At 39.2% G+C, this 11134-nt stretch overlaps 1 protein-coding gene across 3 annotated transcripts in view; it reads left to right on the top strand.

Annotated features, from left to right (window-relative positions):
• Positions 1 to 8334, top strand: part of PDZRN4 (PDZ domain containing ring finger 4) — a 292487-nt gene extending 284153 nt beyond the window's left edge. For all 3 annotated transcript variants that reach the window (XM_060777598.2, XM_060777599.2, XM_060777600.2), the window contains one exon: positions 6159 to 8334. In XM_060777598.2, the coding sequence (XP_060633581.2) occupies positions 6159 to 7685 (1527 nt within the window). In that variant the 3' untranslated portion in view covers positions 7686 to 8334. The remainder of the gene's footprint in view (positions 1 to 6158) is intronic.
• Positions 8335 to 11134: the final 2800 nt, after the last annotated feature.

An 11134-nucleotide genomic window follows, 5' to 3' on the forward strand; every position in this document is an offset into this window, starting at 1 on the left:
GCACAATTCGATGCCTACACAATAATACAATAAATGTATAAAAACAACAGTTAAACAGTTATAACAATTAAAACATCAATATATATCACAGTCAATAAACCAATCTCATGCACAGCGTTCGCCAACTCAGAGTCCATACTTCATTCCACATTGTCTATTCCTATCCATCGTCGTAGTCCTTTATTTATCTGCCAGATTGCCCAAATGCCTGGTCCCAAATCCATGTTTTTAATTTCCTTCTAAAAGAAAGGAGGGATGTTGCTGATCTAATTTCCCCAGGGAGTGAATTACATAGGTGAGGGGCCACCACTGAGAAGGCCCTGCTCCTCGTCCCCGCCGATCTCACTGGTGATAGAGGCGGGGCTGAGAACAGGGCCTCCCCAGAGGATCTTAAACTCCCAGGTGGGACGTAGAGGGAGATCTGTTCGGACAGATACGCTGGGCCAAAACCGTATAGGGTTTTGTAGGTCAAAACCAGCACTTTGAATTGTGCTCGGAACTGAACCGGCAGCCAGTGGAGCTGGCACAACGGGGGGGGGGGGGGGGTGTGCTCCCTGTATGATGCTCCAGTGAGTAGTCTGGCTGCCTCCCACTGGACTAGTTGAAGTTTCCGAACAGTCTTCAAAGGCAACCCCACGTAGAGTGCGTTGCAGTAATCAAACAAGAGCGTGGATCACTGTGGCCAAATCTGACTTCCCAAGGTACGGGCGCAGCTGGCACACAAGTTTTAATTGTGCAAAAGCTCTCCTGGCCACCGCCGAGACCTGGGGTTCCAGGCTCAGTGATGAGTCTGGGATCACTCTCAAGCTGCGAACCTGCGTCTTCAGGGGGAGTGTAACCCCATCTAACACAGGCTGTAACCCTATGCCCTATTCGGCCTTACAACTGACCAGTAGGACCTCTGTCTTGTCTGGATTCAATTTCAATTTGTTAGCTCTCATCTAGTCCGACACAGCAGCCAAGCACCAGTTCAAGGTCTGGACAGCCTCCTTGGTGACAGGTGAGAAGGAGTGACAGATTTGGACATCATCTGCATAGAGATAACATCTCATTCCAAAACTCTGAATGATCTCCCCCAGCGGCTTCATGTAGATGTTAAATAACATCGGGGACAAGATTGAACCCTGTGGGACTCCACACAGCAACGGTTGTGGGGCCGAACAGGTGTCACCCAGTAACACCTTCTGGGACCGTCCCTCAAGAAAGGATCGGAGCCATTGCAAGGCAGTGCCCCCGAGCCCCATATCTATGAGGTGCTCCAAAAGGATACCATGATTGACGGTATTGAAGGCCGCTGAGAGGTCCAGCAGAACTAACAGGGACACACTCCCCCTGTCCAGTTCCTGGCGAAGATCATCTACCAAGGCGACCAAGGCTGTCTCAGTTCCATGCCCCGGCCTAAAGCCAGACTGTGCCGGATCTAGATAATCAGTGTCTACCAGAAATCCCTGGAGTTGTGCTGCCACCACACGTTCCATGACTTTGCCCAAATAGAGGAGACCGATAGTTGTCTAATTGAGTGGGATCCAGTGATGGTTTCTTCAACAGCGGTTTTACGATAGTTTGTTTTAAGCTTGCTGGAAACTTTCCCTCCTGTAAGGAGGCATTAACCACCACCTTCACCCACTCTGCCAAACCCCCTCTGGCTTCTTTTATCAGCCAGGATGGACAGGGGTCTAGGATGCATGTGGTAGGTCACACCTCTCCAGTTGAACACCACACAAGAAAGAGACAATAAGAAGAAAAGATTCAAGAGCCTCAGTTCGGCCAGAACTGTGCCTATACCTCAAAGACTACCTCTCCTCATAAATACTTTGTAATGAGAAAGGAGGAGAGAAAGTCTAAAATTCTTGTCAGTTAATAAATTCTTATTTGATTCAACTATATAGTCTACAATCTGTTCCCTGCACAGTCAGTTCATCTTCCAAGTAGCTAAGATAGTGTGGGCCAGGACACTGCCTCTGACAAGGAATTTTGCAAGTGGTTCAGTCTTCCAATGATAATCCCTCACATGTTGACAGCAATTCTTCCATCTCTTTTCTAAGAAAAAAAATGTTAAGAAGGGAAGTCAGAATTGGTTTACAATGTATTTCATTTGAACATGCTAGGAGCTGTTCATCTAGAAAATACTAGGAATAAATAACTTCAGTTCCTTACAATTATTTGTGTCCCAACAAGGCCACCCTTTTTCTCTAAAAGGATAGTTGCCTACAACACTCTTGGCAAACATATTGTATGAGGCATTCATCATGAGCAACAATTCTGCACACACCCCTCATATTCATGGATTGATTAGAAGCATAAAACATTGTAATTTGTACTCATAATTGACCATTAATTTGACATATTCAGCGTGAAATGTGTTCAGTTTGAACTGAGAATAGAAACAAGTGGTAATGTTGTCAGAGGCATTTACTGTGCATTGTGTCACAGTCACCCAAATGCATGCCAGTTAATTTATTACAGGTAAGTTAGAAGGCCCACATGTTACTTTAGAATTTCCCTTATCAGACATCTTCAGTTGCACCCTTTGATGTCAATACTATCCAATGCCTTCTTGAGAGAGTTAGCTTCAACCTTCTATCTTAGGGTGCATCTGCACTATAGAATTAGTGCAGCTTGAAACTGACACCACTTCAATTGCATGGCTTAATGCTATTTAATCACAGGCATTGTAGTTTCACAAGATATTTAGGGTTCTCTACCAGAGTGCTGGTGCCTCATCAACTAAAACTCCCACAATTTCATAACATTGAACCATGGCCATTAAAGTGATTTCAAGCTACATTACTTCTACAGTGTAGATACAGTCAAAATTGATAGACATGCAACATGTTTGTGAAAAATTCAGAATACATTTTGTTTCTATATATGGGAAACAGGATAACCATATTTTCTAGACTATAATGTATTCGAAGTGTGTGAGTACCAACTCAGAAAAAATGTACTATATACGCCTTTGCACTGTTCAGTCTAATATGAAACATATGTACTTTAATCCAAAAGAAAGACTAGTACTGAGCAGAACTTCTGTCTTTAACGTGTCAAGTTACTGATGGTTGATTTATGCAGTTGTGCTAGAATTCCTATGGTGGATTTCATGATACTTCCATTAAATTGTGACTGTGGAAGTCAGAATATATTAGCAGGTTAGAATCAAGATGTGTGGAGGGAGGTACTACATATGGTTTGTGACAATCAGAGCAAAGTTGAAGAGCCAGTGTGGTGTAGTAGTCTGAAATTGTAACTCTGGAGATCAAGGTTCACATCCTTTCTCAGATATGAAAACCAGTGGGTGGCCTTGGGCAAGGCTTACACTCTCAGGCTGGATCTACACTGCCCTATATCCCAGCATCTGGTCCCAGATTACTTGCTTTCAACTGGAGTCTATACTGCCAGATAATCTAGGATCGGATTCTGGGATATAGGGCAGTGTGTACTCTCAAGTCATTCCAATTATTTCTTTTATCACACGGGTTTATTGGCCAAATTTATTCAGATGAGAGTCCCTTCCACACTGCCCTATATCCCAGCATCTGGTCCCAGATTATTTGCTTTGAACTGAAGTCTATACTGCCAGATATTCTGGGATCAGATTCTGGGATATAGGGCAGTGTGGAAGGGACTCTCATTTGAATAAATTTGGCCAATAAACCCGTGTGATAAAAGAAATAATTGGAATGACTTGAGAGTACACACCAGCAAAAAGAAAGTTTACTGAGCACATGAAGAATGTATGTCTGACATTTCTTAAGACAAAGGCCATGATGTAAAAAAAGTTTCAGGTTTTCTGGTTCACAGTTTCAAAACTGAGAAACCTTAGAAACAAAACTCTTGCTTGCTCAAAATTCAAACAACCCAGTAGAGACCCAAGCAAACAGAACAACTGCTCAGCAGTACTAAGAGATATTGACAATTACACGGGTGCCTGTCTGGCCCTGAAGCTACCAAAAATGCTTAAGCATTGCTGACTCGGTGTATTGGCACAGGCAGTCAAGTAGATATTTCTGCTATCTTTTTGATTTCTTGTTTAATTCAGTTCACACTTCAATTGACTTTAATTGCATCTGTTCTAATTGTTGTGACCTATTAGTATCAATTTCTTCCAACAACCGCACATAAAGGAGTAGCTGGTGGGCTTGGGCTCCTGAAGATAATAATGAGGCTTTGTATGTAAGACACTAATTCCCTCACCAACATGCTATCCATCATTGTTTCTCTTGAATCTAGATTCTAGATAGAAAGGAAAATAGTAGTAATTACAAATAGAGTAACCACGCAGAATGTTTTCCCCTGTTATTGGTGCAGTGCATCCCCCCTTCCCATTTTATTAGTACTAGCCATTATGCTTAATTGTGTAATTATACCTCTTTACTGGAAAAACACTGTGTTTGCCTGGTACTGTGTGCACTTAGATTTATTATAAACACACTATGTGCACTTTGGATGTGTAAAGCAAAAAGGACAAAATGCCTGGCACTGCTATTTAATTTGGTGGATGGGAGAAAGAAGAAAGGGAAAGGCTCTCTTCACTCTTTTGAAAAATGAATGCTGTTTGCATTAGAGGTGCAATAAATAGGTTCAATTAGTAGAGTGTGAGTTAAGAGCCATCCACAAAAGTACTTGACATAATGCTCAAAGCAGCCAGTCCATTTTGTTTCAGCTATACGGGAGACTAAAGTTTAACTTGATGGTTTTGAAAGGAACATATGGTGACACACACAGGCAAGATCTCCTTACTGATGCCTTCAAAACATGGGAAATGTTTGAGCAATTTCCTGCAGGATCATAAGGAAAGCAAGAGATGAAAGCAAAGGAAAATGTGTGCAGTATATTATCTAGACTGATAAATAAGTCTCCTGCAAATTTGGTAGGCAAGATGCCCCATTGGGCCTTTAGCCTATGTCACCCAAGTTATCTATACAAAATTACTGCCAACTGAGCTGCAATTATAGCTAGTATTTGGATCAGGCTTCCTTTTGTAGCAAAACCAAACCCTCTGCCAATTCCTACTGGTACAGTGCCAGTGTGAGCACAAATATCTGCTGCAAAAGCCCCAGAGGCTAAAATTGTATATCCATTACCATTACCGTTTGCTGGGAATGAGAAAGGGATACATGGTGGTAACACATCATGCTCCATTTCTCTTATGGATGTTGCAGTTTTATTAGTAAAACAGTCATCTCAAACCTTCTTTAGATTTGATTCTGTCATAGCAAAATTCCTGTACAAGATACCAGGCGAATGCAGGGCAGAGTATAGAACATGAATGTGCATGAGAATGCACATCCAAAAGCAAATGTCTGACAATGCGATTTTTCTCTCAGTAAAATGGGGAGGTGTGATGACAATTTAAATATGGATTTTTGTCTAAATTAGCACAGCTTATCAACCCACATGTGCTGACCCACTGTACATCTGTTTGTACTTAAAAGAAGATATCCCAAAGAAGCTTCTTTTTTCAAGAAGACTAAGGACACTCTCTGTTGCTAGTGGTATTATTTAATTAAATGCTAGGTAAAGACAGGTAAAGGCAAAGTAAACAACTTGCTCAAATAGCAGGAGAATACTCATGGAAAAAATGAGAACATGCAATAATTGCATAATTCAGCTGGAATTGGGTTCTATGGGGTGTTTCAAAAAGTTAGACCCAATTCAAAATTGCTATTTCTTGACAACTACCCATGAATGAAAGGGTAGGGCATAGAGTTTCAAATCATTACCACTCGATGCCTCTCCCAGCACACAAACAGCCCTTAGTCTCGATCATTAGCAAGATGGTGATTCTGTAATCTAAGGTTTTATGTCCAACATGACTGCATCTATCATTCTGGTGCAGCATGTGTTTTAACAGTGCTCTGGCATTGGTCTGCCAATGCCAAAGAGCAGTTGTCATTGGTACTGGTAGTTTTGTGAAACTGTAACATATTGCCACCATGAAATATACTGGTTCCATCATTTTGTAACATCCTGTAGTTTGCCTTGATACAAATTCCATTTCTTTCTTCCACTACATAGTTTATCACTTCAATGTGACTTGTGCAAACAGCAAATAATAATAATAATAATAATAATAATAATAATAATAATAGAAATCAAATCTCCTCGGTTAACATAATGTGTAGTCTGGACTAATTGTGGATCTTTTGGTTTTACAGCCAAAGAAACATGAAGAGGAAGATGGCACCACAGATACTGCTACCTCATCATCCAATAACAATGAGAAAGACAGTGGAGTGGGTCCCACAGATGAGAGTCAACGTAATGATGAAAGCTCAGAGCAAGAGAACCCACCAGAGGAACAGAACAACACAACCTTGCAGAGTCCACAAGAAGTTGGACAAAGCCAGGACACTCTGGGAAGCATTGAACTCCAGTGCAACCAAAGCCTAGTGTCTGGAGAATGTATTCAGTCTGACTTTGTTGATAATCAGGAAGAGGACTGTGAAAGGTTTCGCCAGCTGCTGGAGCTCAAGTGTAAGATCCGAAAACATGGCGAATATGATTTGTATTATTCCAGTAGCACAATAGAATGTAACAGGAGGAAGAAAAATGGTGTTGAGCATGAACTTCAGCTGCTCAATGAGGAATTGAGGAATATTGAACTTGAATGTCAGAACATTATGCAGGCTCATCGACTCCAAAAGGTAAAAGATCAGTATGGAGACATTTGGGCACTACATGGTGGTACATTCACAAATTATAGCACCACAATAGACCTTCAAGGGGAAAAACTAGATGACATAATAGAGCACCCAGAGAAATCAGACAAAGACAGCTCCAGTGCTTACAATACAGCAGAAAGCTGTAGAAGCACTCCACTGAATGTAGAACGATCTCCTGACAGCTCTCTCCAGCGTATGATTAGCATCACCAACAGGAAAAACCTCAGGAGCACCATTGTGGCTAATCAGCTGTCTTCGAGGCAGAGTAGCAGGGAGACAACCCCCAACCAAACCAAAGCTACTGAACAAAATAGTTCTGTTGAACAAAAAGAAACTGTTTCAGAAAGTAGTAAATCAACAGAGCGAGACAAAAAAAGCCCTGAGCATATTCCTTATCTGTCTCCCTATCATAGTTCTTCATACAGGTATGGGAATATACCTGCACATGCTAAGCATTATCAAAGCTATATGCAGCTGATACAACAAAAATCTGCCGTGGAGTATGCCCAGAGCCAGCTTAGCTTAGTGAACATGTGCAAAGATTCACAGAAGGGTACAGAACCCAAGATGGAATGGAAAGTTAAAATAAGGAGTGACGGAACAAGGTATATCACAAAAAGACCAGTAAGAGACAGACTCCTGAAGGAACGTGCCTTAAAGATTAAAGAGGAGCGCAGTGGGATGACAACGGATGATGATACAATGAGTGAAATGAAGATGGGTCGTTATTGGAGCAAAGAGGAGCGGAAGCAGCACCTGGTGCGAGCCAAGGAGCAGAGAAGGCGCCGGGAATTCATGATGCGTAGCCGGTTAGATTGTCTTAAGGAGAGCCCCCAAAGCAGCAGCGAGGGCAAAAAGGAAATTAACATCATTGAACTCAGTCACAAAAAGATGATGAAAAAGAGGAACAAGAAGATCTTGGACAACTGGATGACTATCCAGGAACTCATGACACACGGTGCTAAATCCCCCGATGACACAAGAGTGCACAATGCTTTTTTATCTGTCACTACCGTATGAATACATCTGTTTTGAAAAAGTCTACTACCTGCTTTGGTAGTGTACAATTGCCTCGTTCAAAGTGGCATTTTTTAATATATTTTGTGACTGTTTATAGTTTGATCTTTTTTGTAAGGAAATTACTTGGTAATTTTACATTTGCTTTTCATACAATAGTATTTTCTTTAACTGGTAATTTTGCAATTTTTCTTTACTCTGCAATATATACATAATATTCATTTCTATTAAAAAGACTCAAAACTTTTAAAAGGAAGCAACCAATTACTTTCATACTGAATTTTATGTACTGAGGTTTAATAACTAGGTTTTTCCTCTAGTTTCCTTTTTTAATACTTTATTAATACTACAATGCCAAAACAAAATGCTTTATACCTTATCCTTACTAATTGGCAGCTTAAATTTTGTAGCATTGTACAGTATGTCCCATCAGCTCATAATTCACAAGCCACATCTTCTCATGAAGCCTCTGAGTGACATCTTGTCCAACAGCACATTGTAAAGTACATCTCTTTTTTAAACTTGAGATTGTCTTTGTCCAAGTAAAGTGTTGGTGATGAATTCACTCGTGATATGTATGGCATTTGTTGTGTAGCTAGGTAATGTAATAATTGTGACGATCAAAGGGAAATAAATTATTTCTTATCTTTAAGGGAAAGAATCAAGGACTGGTTTGATTTTAATTTCAGTTTTTCTTGCAGACATGGTATTTGAGAGCTAGACTAAAATGTCAAATAAATGAAAAAAACACGTGAATGTTTATGTTCTCCCTTTTCTTGCCTTCCAGTAGATTTCCTTAATCTTATGGTGATTAAGACATATCATTTTAAAGTAGGAGAGATGGGATTCACCAAATAATTAGATTATGGTTTATGTGTCTATTTTTATTTTTATTTTTTTGGACTGAACAATTCCCTGTTGGATACTGGGCTCTTTTGGATACTGGCTTCAAAGCCACAGAATTGTTAACCAACTTTTCCACACACACAAAACATAATTTAATGCAGAGATCTTTTAAATCCTCTGCTAAATGTAATAATGTCGTCTCAGTTAAGCACCACACGTGTGTTTTAGAGAGGTATGCTACTAAATGCATAACACAAAAATATAATCAAATGTGATAGAAAATATGGAAATGCTAGATTGCATGAAGTTCAGCGTGCAGCTCTATTGCTGTTGTTGTGATACATAAGACATCCCATTTAACTTTCTAGGACTCATTTTTTTAGTATAGTAATGAAGACTAATGGAGGCCTGATGCATAATTATGCACTGTAAAATAATATAGTTTTACTGTCATGACTGACAGATGTAATTTTCAGCTTGTACTGCAAGCCAAGAAAAAATACTAAAAAAAATGAAGGGATAACTGGTAGCAAACCTATCGCAGTAGTCAAAACTTCATTTTTAATGTTAGTGAATAACACAGAGTCATCAATGTGTAATTGAGAAATGTTTTGGAAAATAACACAATATGCTTTCCAGTGGAATAACATTTTTCTTCTTTCTAGCCCTTTCTAGAAGAAAATTGGTTTTCAGTTGCAGAAAACACTTTTATTTTTCTCTGTAAGATCAATGGCAACTTGAAATGTGTCATGTCTTTTTCTCTTTTCATGCTAAAAGTGCTGTGTTCAGCATTAAAAATTGACACCAGTTGCTTGAGGGAAAATTGCCTTGAAACAAACTGCATAAGACATGTCAGTTCTGCTCTTTTGCTAGGGAATTTCTAACGTTTATTATCAAGACCAAGGAAAAAAGGAATATAACACACTGAGACAGCATTTTTTTAAAGTCTAAGTCAACTTCATTTTTTGAGACGTTAAGTCAACTTATTTATGTCTGTGCCTTTCTAAATGAAAACTGCAAATAAAATGTGTGTTTTTCAGTGATGCCAGGTACTCTACACTGTACTGATGTTGTAGTGCTTGCATTGCTGAAAGATCTGCAAAATTTAGGCTACAAAAGGGGTTTATTGATGCAGTTTGACACCACTTTAACTGCTATGGCTCAATACTGTGGAATCATGAGAGATGTAGTTTGGTTAGGCACCAGAATTATTCACCAAAGGTGGTTAATGCCCTTGTAAACCTACAGCTTCTAGTGGGGCCTTGGGCACGACATTGTGTGATGTCTGGCATGGGGACAAAATGAAAGTGTCCTAGGATACTTTTTTGGGTGAAAGAGTTGAGGTCATTAGTAACTGTCTGATCAGGGCATGTTCAACACATGAAACCAGCATTTTGAATGAAATAGTTACAGCTGTAAAAAATAGGAATAAGGAATCATGGTCCTCCACATTTTGGGGAACTTCAATTTCCATTATCTCTCCCCACTACATATGCTAGCAAGGATTGTTAGAATTTGCAATTAATGTTTGAAGAATTTTATATTCATCAGTTCTTTGATAAAGGTATGAGTTAAAATGAATTTGCAAATAAGTCTTTAATACATGCTACATACTACCAGAAGAAACAATTACCTTGTATATTCAATGGCCATTTTTCAGCTTGGATTTTTCATATGACTGAAGTGGTATTTTTCACAAGAGATCTTACTTGTTATATTTTATCTGGATTTTTGCTTTCTCTTGGTTAGTCTTGTAGTACATATTAGTCTACTGTTTTCGTGTTTATTCAATACTCTCAATAGAAGGTACATTTAGGAAGGATATCCCAAAATATCTTTTAATCTATTTTGACATTTATTAATTACCACAATACTTTTAATCATTTTATGTAAAGTCGTGTAATGACTTAAACAAAACATTGGTTAACTATCTTGAACATTAAGAGTCTATGGTGGAATAAAATGTAATAAATAAATAGAGGGATCATTATTTCAAATCAGACAAAAAATAGAGATTGTTCATTTGGCTATAGGCACCAGAAGGCAGTTGCCTTAAACTCAGCATGCTGGAAACTAGGCTCATTAATATTTGTTAGATGAAAAGAAGAGCTTGCTGATTGACTGTATTAATAGCTCTTTCTTTTACATAGTTAGCAGAAAACAGGTTTTCACTTGAGGCTATATTAAAAATTTTAATGTAAGCTTATTGTGGTTTTTAAGCCCTGTCAAGTGAGACCCCAAAACCCTTGTTAGGGAGCAAAGATTTCTATTTGTGCCTCGTTTTACTGGTCTCTCATAGGAAATAAATTCATTAATAATTGTATGATTTCTGTAGGCTGAGACATGGGATTGTCTTCTCCTGTGTCATGGTATTCCTCTTTCAGATCTATACTAAAAGTAGGCATATATCTGTAAGCCCCAAAGGCATCTCATCTGGCCCAAATAACTCCTCCTGAATTTGGGTGAGCAACTATGGCCCTCTAGTTCTTTAGCTCCAGTTGCCAGCATCCCCCACTATTAGCAATACTGGCTAAGAGTGATAAGTAGTTAGTGTCAGGAATTCTATAAGGAGCATATTTATGTGTTTGTAAATTATGCAATGCATT

This window comes from Anolis sagrei, chromosome 5, assembly GCF_037176765.1.
Source record: "Anolis sagrei isolate rAnoSag1 chromosome 5, rAnoSag1.mat, whole genome shotgun sequence".
Taxonomy (NCBI): domain Eukaryota; kingdom Metazoa; phylum Chordata; class Lepidosauria; order Squamata; family Dactyloidae; genus Anolis; species Anolis sagrei.